Genomic DNA, 19,317 nt, shown 5'->3' on the forward strand with positions numbered 1-19,317 from the left:
AGTTGCTTCAGTTCAGGTTTAGATTCCTATCCGTATGCATTGGCAATGACTCGACTATAGCTGGATGTGCAACTGAGAAAACTTTATCAGATTTTTGTAGCATTATATTTAGGCGAGTGTTGAGCTCATGCAGGTCAGCTGATTGATTTGGATCAGATGGCTCCTCTTTGTGTTCAGCAAACCTCCCAAGAGTTAATCTCAGTTTCTCTAATATCTTGGGAGCTTTTATCTGTTCAAGTATATTGTGTTGTCAACCATCAAATGCTTCTCTGACTGATTGCTGTTGTTCCTGATTAGAATGATTCATCAGAAGTAGGGCTGGGAATGCTCGAGCTTGGTGCAAGCGAATCCTTTAGTGTCAATACATTTAGCCTACAAACAACATTAGATCACCCAAACAGCCCATGATCTTGGCATATGGAGTTCATGTGACATGAATCTATGCAGCCAAGCTGGAAGATGTGGTTGAACAAGGGGAAAAGTTTAATTTTAAGCTTTTCCTCACTTTATTCTACTCATTTCTAGATCCTAGAGATGCAAACGTAGCCAATTTCGTGTTCTCATTTTGCGTTCATGGACGATCTTTGTTATATGAAACTTGATATATAAAGTTACTCATAGTTACTTGATGGTAAGTGCAAAGAGCAAATCCTTATCTAGCTTTGCTCGCAGAAATATTAAGCCCAAACATAGGAGGAAACTTGGGGAGAAAAAAAGAATGACAATAACCATATCTCGCAGTTGTTAATAAGTAAACAAAAGAGAAGGATGTGCTAAGAGAATGTTTAGCTTCAGAATTATCATTATCAGTCTCCATGTGGGTTATGAAATGCCATGCCTAGATCTAACCAAAGCCACATGACTTCTGTGTATAAAATATAGAATTCTGCAGCATTTGCTTCTTTGTTGTGCATCTTTGAAGTCTTGTACACCATGTCAACTGACTCCCACCAATTGAACACACAACTCCATGGATTTGGTCCACATTAAGGCTTCTTTCTAGTCTCACTACCTTGAAGCCATGCTTGGTAGCTGCACATTTCAAGTACACCCAAACTTATACCGTCACCAGCTTAGGAGGATTGAGCGTAGTGTTCTACTAAATGCTACTGTGCATGTTTGAAGGAGTTTGATGTTTGGATCATATGGTCTATGGGTCCAAGGGTACCATTCCATGGATCATATGGTCTAAACAGCTAGTTAGAGTCACCTTGTCACGTACCATTCCATGGAGCTGGTGGTTCAAACGGTCAAGCCTCTCTCTCTCTCTCTCTCTCTCTCTCTCTCTCTCTCTCTCTGTGAAGACACTGTGTAAATGTCTTCAGAGGCGTTAGTCTTATAAAAATCCCTTTTTTTTTTTGTTTAACAACTACTCGCTGCTGCTCCTCCGCCCGCGCCATGTGAGCGCACTCTCGGAACTCGCAAAGATCTCCATGGCTCGCGCGCGTGAGAAAGATCCTCATCCTCTTCTCCCACCTCTCCTTAACCACTTCGAAGCTTCTCCCCTTCCCTCCCCATCTCACTTCCCGTAAGCTCTCTCTCTCTCTCTCTCTCCCCCCCCCCTGGTTTTCTTCAGATCCCTATTTATAATTTGATTGCTTTTGATTACATTTTAGGGTTCCATTTGACCATCTGAGACTGCAAAAGTCCTAGGTTTTTTGTTTGGTCAATCAAAATCCTTTCTTTTTGACGGTTTTCCAGTGCATTCCCTGTTTTCCTTTTTTTTTGATAAATAAAAATCCCATCTTTTTGATGGATCTAGTGCATTCGCTGTTTTCTCCTTTCTACGAACTGATTTTGTAGAATTTTTTCTTCCTTTTTTTTTTCTCGTTAGTTAAATCCTCAGGGTCGACTTGATTCCCAGATTCTACTTCCCCTCCATCTCTCTCTGTTAACGAAATTTCTCTGTTTTCGCTTGCATGTTTGCCGGTGCAGGATGTATGGCAAAAGACGTTGTTTGATCGTGGAGAAGGATGGGCTGCACTTCATCCATCCCAATCTCGTGTATTGTGGGAAGGAGGAGGAGGAAGAAGCCGAGCAGCATCCATGAGGTGGCCGTGTTCGTCCCGGCCCTCCGCATCCCCTTGGCCGTGGATCTTGTTCGGCCCCTCAGAGGTTTAGTGTCTCGGGATGTTTTAGATAAGCTATCCACACTTCGGGGCCGGATTGTGTCGTTGGCTGAAGAAAGTTGTAAGAATCTTGAGCTTCATTGTGTTCTACGTATGTCTTGTGTTTCGAATTTGTTGTTATTAATCGTAATCTTTATTAGATCTTGCTGCTGTGCCTACTGTTTCCGAACTCGAGCGAGCTCTCGAAGAGTATGTGCCTGTTCTACTTGGTCTGACCAAGAAAGGTATGATCTTTCACACGCATTTGTTCTTTTTTCTACTGAATTATGGCTTTAAAATGGTATTTAGTAATTGGTACTCCCTAGAGCACCGTCTTGAGGCATCAGTGGAATTCAAATGGAAAAGCTTGGGAGATGATGATCAAGTAAGAGCCCCGAAATTGACAAGAGAGCATATTTTCTTCTTTGATTTCTTCCATTCTTTTTTCTACTTCTATGGTTTTGGGATTTCTGACGCGGAATTTTGCATTCTATCTGTAGGAAACTTGTTTTGCAAGCGCCTGGTATGAGTTGCTGTCGGTCGTTCACATGATGGCTATGCTGTCATTGTTGGAGGCAAATCTAATGCTTGTTCCTAAGGATTCTATGGATAAGTGTGGAAAGGTGGTATCAGAAGGTCTGTTCATTTTGATGGAACTTATAGCACATATGAGTTCTCAGATGCAGAGAAGTTTCTGTTTTTTGGACAGATTCTAAGATAGAGATGGCCATGGAAAGTTGTTGATTTCTCATGAGCATGCTTTCCTTGACAGATGCCAAGAAGGTTGCTGTTGATTTGTTGCTCAAGGCAGCAGGGTGCTTGGATTACTGTGTTCATCATATACTTGTTCAGTTGCCTATGCAAGTTAGGTATGGCATCAACTTTCATGGATCAAACTTATGATATTCCTCAAGTTGGTTCCTTTACTTCTGATTGTATTGTGCTTGCTTGGTATTTCTCCGGTCGAACTTAATCTCTAGCTTGAAACCTGTAATTGTAGGAAGAGTCTGCCAAGCAGCTTGCAAGAGGGAATGTTGGAGGCCATCTCTGTTCAAGCATTGGCCCAGGTAATTCTCTCCAGCTAATTGGATTTGGAGGTCAATGTCCTTCAAATTGCTGCTGTCAATAGTGTATACTTACACCATAGACCATCATTTACCAAAATTATCATTTTAAAGTAAATAATCTCGAGTGATTGTTGCTTCAGCACTTCATTTTTCCAGTAGCCAGTAAACTGCCGGCATACAAAATGAAATGTTTTATTTTTCTCTTTTGATATTATGTAATAAATTGATGGCATAAAGGGAAAATTCATATTTTCGTCAAAGGTTTTTGATTTCCATTGTTTTGGGATGATATAATATGCTGATTTTGGGATTATGTGAAGCATGGACTCGGGGTCTCAACAAATGATTTGTTTTGTACAAAGACATTTAAGTCTTTTAGATCATATTCAATGGTTTGATATTTCTTTTTTGACCATGACTTTGAATTTTGTACTGGGTGTAGAATCTCTTTTTTCACCCTGTGTATTATAACCTCACCAACATATACATAAATAAGCAGGGATATTTCCACTTTGTAATTTAAGAAAGTATAATTAGAACATGAAAAAGAATTTATAGAAGCATCAAACATCCAGATAAGACGAGAATAAGACATGGTACTAGTTTCTGGAGCAAGGATTGCTACCAAGATGACCCCTTCAATAGCTTAAGCATTTGAGGTCTATTTGGTAAAATTAACATGGTATCAAAGCCAAAAGTCAAGATTTCTAATCCCCATCACACTAATTTTCTTCATACCACCTATTCCTTATCTTGAGTCGGTTTTTGATTTATTCCTAGTTGTTACTTGAGTTTTTCTCAACTTGTTATTTTGAGTTGTTTGTGACTCTTCTTATACCCTCCCATGCGTGGTCGAGACCATACGTGAGGGGGAGGGTGTCCGTGTCTTAAGGCCTGATATATATTGTTGACCCCTTCCCAAACAACTTAAGGTTTTAGGTGCTAGCGATAAGATGAAACTAGAAAGTTCACTAATTATGAAGTTCATCCTTCCATCACTCAATCAAAACCCTTTAGTCAAATAGCAGAAATCACAACCATAAGAGAGCAAATTTAGAAAAAATGAAAGAAATATGAGGTCTAATCTTTTGAAACATTGTTCAGAGCACTTCATAAATTTATTAAAGCATTCTTTTGGTAATATAGTCCTTCTAGAATATTGTAACCTTGAGCTTCCCTCAACACATTTACAATAACATGGAAACAAAAAAGCTTCTGGCATAGTAGCACTTCTAGAAAAGTCACTTTGCACTACCGTAAACACATTTACCATAAAGCGCAAACAAAACCATGGATCTTGAGTGACTGATCTCTGAGATACAGAATGTGATTAAATCCAAAAAAAAAAATTATTTTTAACTTTTAATCGCAGTAAAATTCTTCATTATAAAGCAAGCAATACTAGACATGTCTAAACCTAAAGGTACCTAGTAAATTGAAAAGAATATAAAAATGCTTCAACAAAAAAGAAAATCCATTAAAGCATCATTTCAGGAATTTCCTTCATTAGATGGAGTGGCCATGATAAGTAAATTGTTGCCATGCCTTTGCTGTGTTTGTTTGTTGGTGTTTGGAGATGTGGGAATAGTCCCACATTGTGAAGACAAGGGATGTTAGATGGTCTTAGATCCACATGGGCTCATCCACCTATTTGATTAGGCTTTCAGGTTAAATTTTTATCATGGTATCAGAGCCAGCCATCTCTTAGGCATCTCTATTTTGCTCCACTCTCCTGTTTCCACACCCCCCTTGATGGCCTGAAATACACATGGACCCATCCTCCTATCAGCTCAAGCTTTTGGGTTGGATTCTTATTAGTTGGGTTGTCGTACTAGGCCATCATCGAGAACCCCATATTCTTAGGATGTTATTAGGGGATTCTTATTCTGTTGATTCTGCAGTAGGTGGATTCGGTAGGGTCATTTCTATTGGGCGACGGTGCTTCAAAATGAAATTGAGCAGTCATATTTTGGCCACTCATTTTGATCTCCATTTTGTTTTAGGAGGTGCACATATTCTATCTATTCATTGTGGCCTTCACAATTTGGAGTTTTGAATGAACCCAATGAGTTCTGAGCTTTGTATTGTCCTATTATCTAGTATCTCTGGCTCTTAATTGATTTTAATTCCATGTTTATGTGCTTGAAATGATCAACTAAACTCTTCCAACCTCACTCATTTATCCCAAAGTTTACCAACAAGACAAGTGAGACAGAAATGAAGAAATATGCCAATAAGCTGAAAAGAGAACAGGAACATTTAATCTTAAATAATTGCGACATTATTTATATTAGTATTATTAATTACTATTTTACATTCTGTCAGAATACCTTATGTTTCCCTTAACGATTACTTTTTACTCTTTTACAATTTCTACATAGAATGCATCTAATGCAAATTGTTCTCTGATGTTATGAAATCCAGAGTGTAGAGATGCAGCTTGGCTTGGCTCTCGAGTGTGAAAAGGCCACATTGTCTGTAAAGAGGAGGTTGGCATGCGAGGCAGTCAGCTATTTCTCCCAGGTTAGTGACACATTTTCGAAAAGAAAATATATGATGCTCTTCTTGGTGCATCGATAGTCTGCTAACTGGAACCCCAAATTTGCAGAAGTAGAGAAATTTGAATTTTGGAAATTGATACGAGCCCTTTTATTGGCTTGGTCCCCATGTAATAATTGTGTAGCCTTTTTTTGGATTTATATGACTCTATGAGATAGAAAAAAAAAACAATTGAAGACTAAGGTATCATGCAGAACAAATAATGATTTTTGGAACATATTGAGTGCTAACTGGAGGGTAGAGACAGGACCTCTGCCCATTAAGACCAAGTAGCATGGAACAACCTTCACACCAACAAAATAAGGAACATCCAAGAGGAAAATAGAAATCAATGTCTCCAAACCGAATAAAGTGCGCACCATCTAGGGATATTTGTAGGCAGACGTCAAATGAAAAGATTTGTTTCATTTTTGATCTCTGCTCTGATAGTAATGTTCATTTCTCATTTCCCTATGTTAAAATTTCCATTGAAAAATAGAAGCTTGATGGACGATCACTGAACCTTCTGTAAAAAGTTTCACAACTCTCTGTTCTTGTTCATTTACTTCATTATTTTTGTTCAGGTTCACTACTGCATGGCAGGATGTGACACCAGTGATGCATATGGAAAGAAGCTTCTCTTGTTCATCAAATGGAAGTACCTAGAGGCTAAGGTGCTAAAGTTTGTAACTTATGCCCAAACCAGCCCTCATGTTAGTTGTTAAACAATCTTGAATATCTTACTCATGCATTATTTTGTCAGGCAGCAGCATATTACTATCACGGTCTTGTCCTTGACAAGGGTAATGGATCTAGCAATCATCTTAATGCAGTTTGCTGCCTTTTTGTTGCCGAGGAGCTGCTCACAGATAGCAAGAGAGCCTGCTTAAGCTTTTGCTTGGCAGCCCCGGTCACCAGGTTCGTTCGGTATCACAGGGTACTTTTATCTTGGAAATGTTTAAAGTCGCATGACGTAGAACCTGAACCTCATTTTTTTTTCCTTCCCGTCCGCAGGGTCCCTCCTGCATGGGGTGTCATGAAGCATTTACGTAAGAAAATACCTGAAGTAGCCTCAAAGAAGTCTCAGATGTATGGTTATCCTATTGAGCAAGACAAGAATGGGTATCAAACCTCTAATGAATCTTAAGTCTCCATTAACCATTACTTGTTTTTGCTTTAGTTAAGGTGACAGGTTCTTTATTGCTTGGGTCAAACAAATGGCAGATGCATCATAATTTTCCTCAGACATAAGTTCATTCTCGTTCCTTTCTAAAGTCAACTTGGATTTCCTCCTGGCTATTTGCTTGTGTAATATTCAAGTTTTTTGTTTTGGTGAAAATATGAAAAGACTTAGTGTTGAGACCCAAAAAAATACGGACCGCCTTGTTTAGCTTATGCTTCATACTTGATATTTAGATGTCCTTAGCTTAGACAGCTTATCATAATTTTCACTCTAATTAACAGTTGCAGCCCAGAAAATTTTTATTCATGTTGTTGAACGTGCCATGTTGGGATGCTCCTGGATTTCTGGTCTGTGTACTGTACTTGCCAATCCCAATATTACATTATAATTTTACATACGATAGGTTTTTATTTTTCTCCTCAATGACCTTGCTTCTTTTGGCCACCCAGTAATTCTGGGCAGGACAAATATACACTGAGGCTGGGCTGAGAAACTGTATTTGTGACTCCCAATATTGCATTATAATTCTTCATATGATAGGTTTTTATTTTTCTCCTTAATGACCTTGCTTCTATTGGCCACCCAGTAATTCTGGGCAGCATATATACACCCTGAGGCTGAGTTGAGGAACGAAATAAATTCTGATTTCTGCTTGGTTTCTCTGTTTTCATCTTCTTTTGACATATTATTTTGTTGATGCAGAGCATTCCAGTCCTTGCCTGACCTCCCAGAGTTTCCCCTCTCACTGAAACCTGATGATTATGAGTTACCAAATATAGATCCCTCATGGGAAAGCAAGGATTGCCAGCCTCAGATTCAGAGCCTCAAGGCACATCTCAAAGATGAGGAGGATGATGAGATGGGAACCGAATGAAGCTATGTTAAATCACCTGGAAGCTTGACCTATTTTAGTATCGACGGACTCTGTTTCATGTTTGTGTGTTGTGTTTGTTGCAGACAATGCATCTTTCAAATACTAGCATGATTGTAAGCAAAAGAGATGAATTAATGCCTTGATAACAAAAGTAACATGTCTTACTGTCTACAGTTCCTGGTCTGATGACAGAAACTAAGCATTTCCAATCAAAGCGAGGTGACATGGACAAATAATAGCTATCTTGAATCATAAGTGGTTCAAGGAGTATCAGATCATCTATGTGAATGGTAAACTACAATGTATGAAAAAGAATTACTGAAAATAGTTGTGACTGCTTTATTCCCTTAGAATACTCATCATTCTTTTTCTTTTCTTTTTTTTTCATTTTCTTTTTTCTTTTTGGTTTAAACTCATCTGTCTTCATGGTTTGAAACGTTAATGTGATCTTATGGCTGCATATTATTTCACTACTTTTAGTACATTTCTTCTTTTTCTGGCTTCCTTCTGGTTGGTTGTCATATCCAGCTTCTAGACCATCTGATCTTATTGTTATAACATTAATTCCTTGATCCATCATCTTACTGGTGACCTGAATGAACCTGGCAGTGCTTGTGATATTCTAACTTTTCTTTTTCAGATTGTGTTCTTATATCCATTCATCGTGTATTAATATTATCCTCATCTAAGCAATGTCATGCAGTTTATAAGCAAACTTCTCTCTCTCTCTCTCTCTCTCTCTCACACACACACACACACACACACACAAGTGCATGCATGTGCGCACGCATTCACACACACTCACCTATGTTGAAGAACTCATCAAAATCCTCCTGTTTATGTCAATTAACTTTGCAGCCCAAGAGGAGATATTCTGCATATGCAGAGAGCACATGTTAAGGATCCTATCAATGTTGAAACGAGGGGAAAAAAAAAGCGCGCAGAGAGAGAGAGAGAGGATCTTATTAATATGCTAGAAAGCTGGGATCTAACAGTGGTCAATCCATGCACTTGGCTTTACTTCACCTGCAATAATAACAGCTCTGTCCTGAGACTGCATGTATTCCGTTCGGCCTTCAGATAATCTAAAATGCTAGTTTAAAGGCAACTTGTATCCTTAGTTCGTAGTCTAACCTATACTGGAAACTTTAGATTGACTGAAATATCATGCCATTGTTCTAGGTGACTGAACAAAAATATCATACATCTTTTTTAGTATTACAGTATATATTGCTTGGATACCACAGTAATGAAAGGTTTAGCTTTGATTCATTGACCAACATGTAAAATGCAGAAGTTTTCTAAGTACAGCTACTAATGGTCCTTGTAAACTGTTAAGCAAGCCAAGCCTGAAGTAGTTACTCTTTTCTCTTTTTTGACAATAAGGTTCTGACCAATAACTTGACCAGCACAATTAAATCATTTAACCCGAGAAGTGCAGCAAACAAGAAAACATTAAAAGAAAAAACAATCCACCTAAAATCTAGAGGTGATTGCTTAGTGCAACTTTAAAAGGTTTAGATTGACCAAGTGCGATGATGTAGGTTCAAGTCATGGGGCAGCCAATTTGCCTGGACCATAACTGGGTAATATTCTTCTAGCAGACCTAAAATCCAAACAGAACAATATATTTATCCGTTGCCCAACTAAATTTTTTGTGCTTGCATTGGCTTTGCAGCCCCAATATTCCAAGACAATAAGGCTTCCAGCTAACTCGGTGATCGTACCGCACATCAGTAGCATAGAAATAAATTGTATGTGTAGTTTGGTTGAAAACAAATTATGTGAAGCATATGAAATTAGACCTTTAAGCTTATAAACAATGTCTTGTATTTATGCAATGTAACTCGCAAAAGGAAATAACATTACTTTGCTCCTTCATGGACAGTGATGAGTTTCTCGAAGTGTCATGAAGCACTCTTGGAGTTGTGAATGACAATTAGGATTGGGCCCTGAAAATGCTCCATGCATCCAATAAGCACGAAACTCTCTATATGGCAATGACGATGTAAAATGGTGCATTTGTCCATTAAAATGGCCTAGCAGCAGCCTCCATCATCTTCTTCACTCTAGCCAGTTTCTCGATCTCTTTCAGAACCTGAAGCATGTCATTCAGACAAAGAACAAAGTCCAATCAATTGAATTTGCACTCAAGTATTACATATTCTCCTTTCAAGGTTTTTCTACAAAACTCCTATTCTTTACCTCCACTGCCATGTCCTCTGGAGTAACAGAGTTCAAGTCTTCATATCCTAGTTGGGAGGCTACTCCTGCAACAGTTGAAAAAGGCTGTTAGTCCTATTTCCTCAGAGTATGAAGGCTAATATTATCACATAAACAAGAGCTGGTTCCCATATTTGTTTACTTTGGAGTGAGACGATTCCATCTGCCGTTCCATATCCTCCTTTCATTTCGTTATAACGCTTGGAAAGCTCGTCCAGTACCTGTGCATGGACCTGCGCCACAAACAAACAGGCCAGATAGGATACAGACGCACTGAACCAAGCATATGTGCAAGATGCTTAATATCCGGTGCTCATGAGCTGGTACAGACAGAGGGATATCGTATGTTTGTTAATATGCTTTCAAGTTATGAGAATAATCAGAAGGCTTGTGAATGAAGGTATAGACAAGATATAAAACGATAAATGAAGCAATTTATTTTTATTTGAAAGTTCAAAAGCATGAATCAGATCTAAATAAACATCAAAACAAACAGAAGCAAAAATCTAATTCCATTAGGGCAGTCCTGGCAATATATAAAGCGCTTAAGAATATCAACAAACAAGACAAAAATAAAGATTCTCTATAACAACTTCATTTTTGAATGGTAGTCCAGCTGCTCTCCTAAAAACGAAGATAATAATACTGGGACATCTTTGTTAAAGATTTCATCTCGTACTACCTCACAGGAAAATATGGCTCATAATCTGAAATTGTTACCAGTGAAGATCCTGAAACTATTTGTTTTCCACCATGTTTTGGTTATTCCTGAGCATGCTTAACTGATTTTCCAAGAAGATTCTGAAACTATTTGTTTTCCACCATGTTTTGGTTATTCCTGAGCATGCTAACTGATTTTTCAACCCTCCCTAGATTGTCTTTGAGCATTTCCAATCAAATTTGTCTACGTAATATTTATAAACTAAATGTTCACAAATCAGAATAACCTCTCACAAGGAGGGAAAATGGTGGGGACACAGACCACCGTGTATTTTGGAATGAAAACATTGTGTTAACATCTGGTGGATTCCAGATCTTCCCTCCCCTTCCCTTTCTATTCATATTTTCTTCCTTAAATCCCGTCCCGCATCAGAAAAGTAGATCACGAAAGAAGAAGAAGAAAAGGAGGAGGAAGAGGAGAAGAAAATTTCTACAAGATAACCCTCAGAATAAATCTGTATATTAACTGAATTCTATATAAACTTCAGCAACTATTTGATGTCACCATCTTTGATTAATTAATGAGGAAGACTATCACATCATGTGAGCCCCCAGCATGTGAAATGTCTCCCTTCACGGCTCAAGCTATCGCTGACTTCTATTTAAACTCGACCAATTGTTTGATAGCATCATCTTTAATTAATTAATACAGAGGAAATCATCACATCTTATTAGCCACCAGCATGTGAAATGTCTTCCTTCATGACTCAAGTTATTGCATGTCCTTCCTAGTTTCTTCAAATACTAATGTGGTTCAGTTTTGGCCTTTGGGAGTAAGTCCTGTTGACTCAGTTTGTTCACAGAAGCATGCATTAAATTGGCACGAGGGAACTCAATGATGAAAGATTTAACACAGCATGCATAATAGGTAACAACATGACAAAAAGCATCTGTCTCTGTAGAACATTAGGGCACAGACTTAATGAAAATAACAATTCAGTTCTAGAAATGAAAATTTTAGCTTAACAACATTGCATTAACATTTCTTATGCTTGTAAGAAATCCTCTTTCCAATTCAGAGTAGACTAAGCTTTCTGATACTAACCGACCAAGCCTAAGAAAAATGAAAGGACCCTATAAAAGCCAATACGCAAAGACAGCCAGCTGTGGAGCGCGCATAATGTCAGGAGCACCAGAAATGTGACATTCCATTCCAAAAAGGGCATTTCCGAACAAAATATCCTCACATTTCTTGTCCTTGTTTTTTTGCATCCTCAAGAGCAGTTGTAAAACAAACATAGCTAGCTATACCATTGCTTTCAAAAAAGGTAATACAAACAAAAAGGTAGTTATTGCATAAAATTTGGATATCAGGATAGTGGGCTGACCTCTGAAAAGAAATTTGAATCTGATGTGGGTTGTTTGTCGGCTGATGGTGCATCAGTCTTCAGTATCTCATTTGCTAACAAATCTAAGGGAACCTCTATCCAAATCGAAATCCCATGCCTCAAATAAGCCCTTAAAAGTCAACAAGACATATAGTTAGCCAGAAATATTAGCATGCTGGTACAAAGAAGAGTGGATGAATAACTGGTAAGACTGTTGCAGCAAAAGAAGAATTAATCTTACAAATTAGTTGAGCTCTGGACAGCACCATCCCCTGCACAAACCACCAAACGACCCATAGATGACAACTGCTTAAGCACTTCAGTCTGGCAACAAATGTAATCAAGTTGCGATATTCTTAACTAGGAAAATCTTAACTTGCCACATGTAATATCATCATATGATCAAGGTCAACACTCTTCAAAACACACCTCAGATTCGCGAAATCCCTTCACATCTTTTTCTCGAAAGGATTTAGCTGCAGACTCACCACCAGCAGCTTGCTCGATCAAATTATCACTATTTAGAAAATTAAGAAAAAAAAAAAAGAATCAAACACTCAACTCAAGGTCAGAGCCAAACTCTACTGTCACATGGAAGAAGATACAAAACCTGTCAAAGTAGCAATATCTCAATGCATCAGCTAGAAGCTTCCCCAGACTAGTTTTCATGGCACAATTGATTCCTAACAATCACAGACATCAATACTATCAGTTTCAAGAAGAATCCGTCTCTTCTCTGATATGCTTAATATATCAGTGTGCACTCATACTAGATTTTATAAAGAAAAAAAATAGTGCACATATTGTGACAGTGGAACTTACCCACAAGAAATATGGATGTTCCTTTTAACTCATCAGAGATCTCCCAGGCTTTCTTCTGCATCCAAGATTGCATGCATATTAAGGAAGCACCATAGTAATCAGCTTAAAGTACAAAGGACAACCATTTCCATCAGAGTTAAACAATAAAAATGTTTCACCTTTACCACAAGAGATGGTTCAAGTTCAGCAATGGACATTTTAGAACCTAAGAAGAAAAAGAAACAAGCATGAAACTGGTGAGCATGGAGTCCATGTTCGAAAACAATTCCTTCCAACATCAGTGCTGACAAAAGAATAAGAGCTTATAAAATAGAGCTCCTTATAAGCAACAAGAAAAATATTCCTCCAAGCCAACAAGGAACAAAGAATTGGATTTTTAAAAAAAAATTGGTGCACAGAAAAATGCCATGTCTAGCATCATCAAGCAATAGACACAGAGTACATTTAATTGATTAGCAATTACAGAAAATAGCTGCATGACCCAGTGGCCTGGAGTTTGTCTATTCTGTTACAAGAAAATCCTTGAGTTCCATGCAAAAAATTTCAAGATGTGTTTTCACCTCCTTTGAGACATACACCTATCTGATGTGAAGCTCACCAAGCCCTAGATCGCTCTACAGTTGATCAACAAAGCCCCCTCTGCGGGAATATTTGCTATACATTCTTTCAAGGCTAGGTAAATATCCCCTTCTTGAAATACCATTAAACTTCAGATCCTTTCTTGATAAAGGAAAAAAGCAAGGAAATTAATGCAATTAGATCAATTCTATTGCAGAAATTATCAAATCAAGTCCATTGCTAAGAATGCAGAACAATAGATCTTTTGCATATAACACAGGTGTGAAAAGTCAAATTTACACAGGTAAAGTCGGGCAAAACAGAAAAACTTTTGACTGCAGAAACTGATCCTAGCATCTAGTGTTGTCAGGTGATATATAGAGATAGCATATGATTAACACTCGAAGGACCCTGGCATTATATCAAACGCTCTGGAGCTTTTCCTGACATAATCTTATTATACGTTTTCCAATACTAAGCATTCTCATATGAAGATTAGTTTCTTTCGTTTTTTTCATAATCTAATTGTACTTTTTGAGAAAATTTTCTCCCTCTTTCTCATCTTATGTCTCGAACTTAGACATTGGTCACTCCCCTAAGCTCTACTGTATCGACTCAGATGGTTGCTTACCGAAGAAACATCCAGAGCTCCACCAATTTAACTCCTTCCTTGGAAACAAAGCAGAAAAATAGATGCAATTACACTAACTCTCTCCAAGATTTCATCTTTCTTCTTTTATTTCCCTATCAACTATCAAATGTGGCACCACAGATAAAATTCCGCTTAATCTTCATATAGATGGCATAAAGCCCTCTACTTGATAAGCCTCAAGGTGCGGTGGCTTGGATACGGCTATAAATCGCATCAAGCTCTCAACTTTAAAGGCCTCGACGGTGCAACACACTCAAATTGAGCTTCCGGACAAGAAAGGCCAATATCAGAGCTTTTCCCATCCTTCTGGCGAGAGAGCACTATAAAGGAGAGGGGAAAGAGAGAAAGGGAGGAAGAACTGACCGGATAACCCATGGGCGCGAAAGCTTCTCCTGCTCTGGGGTCTTCGAACGAGAACCAACTTGCGGGGAGATCGGGTTGTACTCGGCGACAAGGGAAAACAGGAAGATTTCACAGAGGAATTCGAACAGGATGGGAGACAAGGAGGGAAGAGAAGGGCGCCGGACACGCTCATGGCTCTTGGCCCCATCTCTCCCCCTCTCTCCTCTCTCTCTCTCTCTCTCCGTCCGTCCTCTGCCTCCGTCCTCTCTCCTCCCTCTCCCTCTTTCTGTGCGTGGAGTGGTCGAGAGGCGGTTGAACACAATTTTATGAGAACAGTGAGCGGTTCCAGGCCTCACCCTATCCAATGCCCACATCCCCCATCTGGATCCAAACACCGAACTCAGGGCAGACCGAGCCCCTACCCAAAGAAGTAGGAAACTAATTAGGGTTCGCAGGGGCCATTGGAAACAAGCCCCCACTTCTTGCTTAGAAGGTGAGAGAGAGTACTGTTGCTGGAAACTACTGGACCTGAGGACAACCACTGGCTGAGAAGGAGCTCCGATAGGTGGTGCATCGGCGGGTCGCGTCCTCCGGAGGACCTGCAAGAAGCCGGCCGAGGTTTTCGGCGTCGGCCTTCCGATGCTTAAGTCAGAAGGGATTTTTATGGAGAAAGAGAGAGATTGTATGTAGAAGTCAAAAGTCAGAAGTCATTTTCTCTGAGAAGAGGGAGTCTCCCTTTTATAGGAGGGGTGCCAGGGTTACCTGTGATGTGACTGTGCGAATTAATGAGTTACCGTCATGATTGGGCGTGATCGTGTGAATTAATGAGTTGCCGTAGATGACTGAACGTGATTGAGTGAGTCAATGAGTTGCCGTGGATGGCTTGAGATTTCGGGCTGGCTGGAGGTCCGTGGAGATCGTGCGCATTTAATTGTTGACAGTCGCTCAGGCGGAGATCGCGGGATTGGATCCCGGATGAGGAGGAGAGGGGCTTGATTTCCGATGGAGTAGAGTAGTCTGCTTCGTCCTTTGACCGAGTCTTCTTCGGACTTGAGGTCGATCGGGTTCGACTTGGCCGAGATCAAGGCCACGAGCTTTGAGGTCGGGCGTGCTGAGGTCAGGCGCCTCGAGGGTGGGTGCTTTCAGGTCGGACCCTCTGAGGTCGGGCGCCTTGAAGGTTGCTGCCGTTGCGCTCGTCATCACGTGCTGGCGATGTACCCACGTGTTTTGGGCGATTCATTTTTCCCCCAACAGATACCATTCAAACTAAGATGATTGAGTTCTAGACAACCTCCTCTTGCACTCTACAGACGACCCTATTTTGATCTCTGATTAATAGATCCCTAGTTCTGTGAGCAATGGCCCGGTCTAAGTGGAGATTAAACTCTAACTTGGATGAGGTAGGCCAGGTTTAGGATAGCAGATGGAAATTAGCGCTTCTTTGTCTATATTAATATCTTCTATAATGATGACAACGGTGATGATTATGATCATAAATATAAGTACAACAACAACAACCATAGCAGCAGCAACAACAATAATAGATACCTAATTTTGTGAGTGGCCCGGTCAACATAAGGCCTAAACTCCAGCTTAGATGGGGTAGGCCAGGTATAGGATAGCAGATGGAAATCAGCTCTTCCTTGTCTATAATAATTTCTTCTATTATGACGATGATAACAACAACAACAATAATAATAATGTTGTGCTTCTTTTCTCAAAATCCGAAAAAGAAAGACTAATCAAATAATCTTTTTTGGAACTCTAATCCTATGAACTAATTATGCTTTGTCTAACTAAGTTTTGACTTAATTGAGTTTATGGCAGGTCTTGGTTGAGTTGTGCAATAACTGATTAATTTCCAATCTTCCAGACTACTTCTGAGGTTCTTATGTAAACCTCAATTTTGATGGTGCTTTTGACTCTTCTTTCTCCGGTGGAGCTGAATTTCTTATCAGAGAATCTCATTGTGAGCTACGACTCTTTCATTACAAAATCTACCATTTATTTAAAGGTCAAGGTTGTACTATAAGGTATTCAACTAGCGGCTTCAACTCTTTATGGGGTATTCTAAATGGAAGTTGATTCTAAAATTGTTCAATTAATAAAAATATTTAGTTTATCTTTGTTAGCAAAACAAAAAAGCAGGCGATTTTAGACTGAGAATGGTGTTTTAAGTTACCGAATTATGTTCAAAGCAACTTCCATCTAACTCAAATTTGACTCTTTTTTTGCACCTGAAACTAAAGCACATTCCAATTATAATGATGCCCTTCAGCTATATTTTGTCATTGTTATTATGGAAATATTGCCTATTATTATCTTGATAATCATTGGCTAGATTTTTACAAGAAGTTCAATTAATACCTCATACAACAAATTAGCCAATATAGTAACAAAGGCTAATGGAAAATAACCAAAAAAAGATTATTGGAATTAATTATCCAACATAGCTATTCATAGAATAAAATTTATTTTTTGGAACTATTTATATAAAATACTTTATAAATACTTGGCATTTAGTAACACAACCAAGGTATGATTTCTTATTTTACTATTTTTTTTGTTACTCAACAAGTAGGGTGCATGCTATTATGCTAGTTAACTTTAAACAAAATAAAAATATGAAAAATATAACATTTAAATTCTCACATGCAATAAAGGAATGCAACCAATGATATGTTCCTTCGGGACTACTAGCTTCCATTTTAACTCCCAAACATAAATTTCTTCTAGCAAACTTGTAGTTATGATTATGAATTAGTATAATACTTAGGATGGATCTTGGCAAAGTCATAAATGATTTGGTAAACTGACTCTTATGTTCAGCATGATTGATGATCATATTGAACTTGAATGGATTTTACTCATCTTTTTCTGAAACTGCATAAATTTGTGAACCACTGTTTTCACAAAACTGTAGAGATTTGCTTTGATACTGAAGGTATTAAATCTTAGCTATCAGATCAAGAAAATGCAAACAGAACTGGTTTTTATTTTCTCTTCTCACCCCAATCCAGAATACGGAGATGTGATGATGACTTTGTATTGCAAAAAGAAAAGTAAACCTCAGAGTACAGCATGTATTGACATCAAAACTCTCACCATATCTATTCTTACTACCGTATACTATGAGCTCCCCAAGTCTATAATTTTGATAAGTTTTTCAATAACAAAATTGAATCCATGTTTATGACTTTTTAGAAGATCATGTGCATTGGAAAATCCCCAAGTCTTGGACTCCAACTTTGCCTTGAAGACTATGATTTTATCTTTGGAAAAATTGATTAGCTAGATCCCAACTATATTATTACTAGTGCTTGTTCTTGGTGATCCGAAGCTGACTAATCTTATTCTGTAAATGATCATATCATTTTACATAAACAGTATTGTGAGTCAAACCTAAGGCATAATGACACAGTAAATATATTAAAATCCTATTAAGATGCAACTAGGCATGATTAATGTATTAGATTTTAAAATTTTATGTTTTAAATTGAATTCAGGTTCTTGCTCAAAAGCGGTGTTATCAGGTTGGGTCGGGTTCAAGTGTTACTAAACCCAGATCTACATGCATTGAGGTTTCATGTCTAAATTTTTTCTCCATTCTTAGTCCATTGAAGGATCAAATTAATTGGCTTCGGGTTTAAGTAATGAAAATATATATCTACCAGGGTTAACTCAAGTTTTATGCACTCAACTAGTATCAAATATTATATCTTTGAGAAGTTTTTTTTTCAATATAACATTCGTTACATGCTAAAAAAAAAATAAATCATGAACAAGGATAATTGAAAAGATAAATTTTACTTTAAGTATAAAATTCAAATATGTTCTAACGAGTCATTATTTTTTCAATTAAAAAAATTTAAATAAATTTAATATTATATATTATGTACATATGCATATGTATATTTGTGTATGCATGCATACATGCATAAACATTTGCATATATGTAATATATTAGGTAGTTCATTCAATCAGATATAAAACCTTGAGCCCAAAGTTAACTCATAAATTTCAACATATTTGACTTTCATTTTATATCTTTGTAGTATCGAGATTATTCAACCACGGTAATAGATTGGATACAAGAAAAGAGGTGGAGGGGGGATGTGAGCCCTCTACTCTACAACATCAGACAAATGATGGGAGGATGCAGCACTGTTCAAGTAGTGCATGTCCACTGGGAGACGAATCGTGCCGCAGACCGGGTCGCTTCCTATGCGGCTCAATATTTTGATGAGATCCTATGAACTCATCAAGGAGCCTCTTCTGCACCGCTATGCCAGGTTTTTACTCTTGATTCGATGGGCTGCACTTACACTAGAGTAGAGTAAGCAGCTGTTGAACCAAAAATAATAATAATAAATAAAAATAATGCACAAATCTTAAAGTACTAAAAATACTATCATCTATCCATCTATACATATCTCAAAGCAAGCAATCAATGGGTGGTCCATACAATCCCTGCCTGATCCAACCCACCCATCTTGCACCTACCAAGGAGGGCTCCGTACGCTGAGATAAGACCTGGCTGATCAATTGAATTGACGACTGTGATTGACCAACCACGCTGAGCCGCTCTTTGCTGTTTGGGAACATAACAGCAGATCAGGAGCATTTATAAACCCGCGGGCGGTGCGAGCGGGTGAAGACATTAACTTCCGTGGTCAGGTGACATTTAAAGCACACGACACGTGGCATACTGAGACGCCGCCGTTGAAGAAATACCACTCCATGTCGCACACAGCCCTGCTCGAAGTTGACTCCGCCATCCCCCGCATCAGACGTTTTTTGAACTAGACCTCATCATCTGCCCCTACACTTGACTGAAACTACAAAACTATCCCGGCTTCCAATTCATTCAACAACCACCTTTATTTTTATTTTTATTTTTTT

General features: G+C 38.4%; 2 protein-coding genes across 5 annotated transcripts; one reads left to right on the plus strand and one right to left on the minus strand.

Moving 5' to 3' along the window:
- The first annotated feature begins 1,317 nt into the window (after window positions 1-1,317).
- Window positions 1,318-8,116, plus strand: LOC103708086 (Endosomal targeting BRO1-like domain-containing protein). 2 transcript variants are annotated; one of them, XM_039133418.3, is made up of 12 exons: window positions 1,318-1,528; window positions 1,936-2,190; window positions 2,270-2,353; window positions 2,435-2,493; window positions 2,609-2,744; window positions 2,881-2,977; window positions 3,109-3,175; window positions 5,600-5,698; window positions 6,298-6,387; window positions 6,477-6,631; window positions 6,728-6,835; window positions 7,599-8,116. In XM_039133418.3, exons 2-12 carry the CDS (start codon window positions 1,974-1,976, stop codon window positions 7,768-7,770), a joined length of 1,284 nt encoding a protein of 427 aa, XP_038989346.3. In that variant the 5' UTR covers window positions 1,318-1,528; window positions 1,936-1,973; the 3' UTR covers window positions 7,771-8,116. The 2 variants fall into 2 exon arrangements, with proteins under 2 accessions (XP_038989346.3, XP_038989345.3); XM_039133417.3 differs by having other exon boundaries at window positions 1,388-1,528; window positions 2,270-2,493.
- SKL1 (shikimate kinase like 1) lies at window positions 5,924-14,903 on the minus strand. Of its 3 annotated transcripts, none has more exons than XR_015976958.2 (11): window positions 14,437-14,903; window positions 13,022-13,068; window positions 12,864-12,918; window positions 12,652-12,724; window positions 12,471-12,558; window positions 12,283-12,365; window positions 12,042-12,171; window positions 10,136-10,226; window positions 9,976-10,040; window positions 9,640-9,868; window positions 5,924-6,735 (listed from the first exon to the last, which is right to left on the minus strand). XR_015976958.2 is itself a non-coding variant. In XM_008792860.5 (10 exons), exons 1-10 carry the CDS (start codon window positions 14,621-14,623, stop codon window positions 9,800-9,802), a joined length of 888 nt encoding a protein of 295 aa, XP_008791082.2. In that variant the 5' UTR covers window positions 14,624-14,903; the 3' UTR covers window positions 9,551-9,799. The 3 variants fall into 3 exon arrangements, 1 of the variants encoding a protein (XP_008791082.2); XR_015976959.2 differs by lacking the exon at window positions 5,924-6,735 and adding an exon at window positions 8,398-8,796; XM_008792860.5 differs by lacking the exon at window positions 5,924-6,735 and having other exon boundaries at window positions 9,551-9,868.
- Between the last annotated feature and the right edge of the window lie 4,414 nt (window positions 14,904-19,317).

Source organism: Phoenix dactylifera, chromosome 4 (assembly GCF_051530095.1).
Source record: "Phoenix dactylifera cultivar Ajwa chromosome 4, Ajwa_hap1_PhDact_Kaust_v1.1, whole genome shotgun sequence".
In the NCBI taxonomy this organism is placed as follows: domain Eukaryota; kingdom Viridiplantae; phylum Streptophyta; class Magnoliopsida; order Arecales; family Arecaceae; genus Phoenix; species Phoenix dactylifera.

Coding starts and splice junctions, on each gene's coding strand:
- SKL1 (XM_008792860.5), bottom strand. CDS start 14,623: ATGGGGCCAAGAGCCATGAGCGTGTCCGGCGCCCTTCTCTTCCCTCCT. Junction 12,366..12,470: donor AGGGATTTCGCGAATCTGAG/GTGTGTTTTGAA, acceptor ATTTGTTGCCAG/ACTGAAGTGCTTAAGCAGTT. Junction 10,227..12,041: donor ATTCAAATTTCTTTTCAGAG/GTCAGCCCACTA, acceptor TTTGTGGCGCAG/GTCCATGCACAGGTACTGGA.
- LOC103708086 (XM_039133417.3), top strand. CDS start 1,974: ATGGGCTGCACTTCATCCATCCCAATCTCGTGTATTGTGGGAAGGAGG. Junction 3,176..5,599: donor CTGTTCAAGCATTGGCCCAG/GTAATTCTCTCC, acceptor TATGAAATCCAG/AGTGTAGAGATGCAGCTTGG. Junction 6,632..6,727: donor TTGGCAGCCCCGGTCACCAG/GTTCGTTCGGTA, acceptor TCCCGTCCGCAG/GGTCCCTCCTGCATGGGGTG.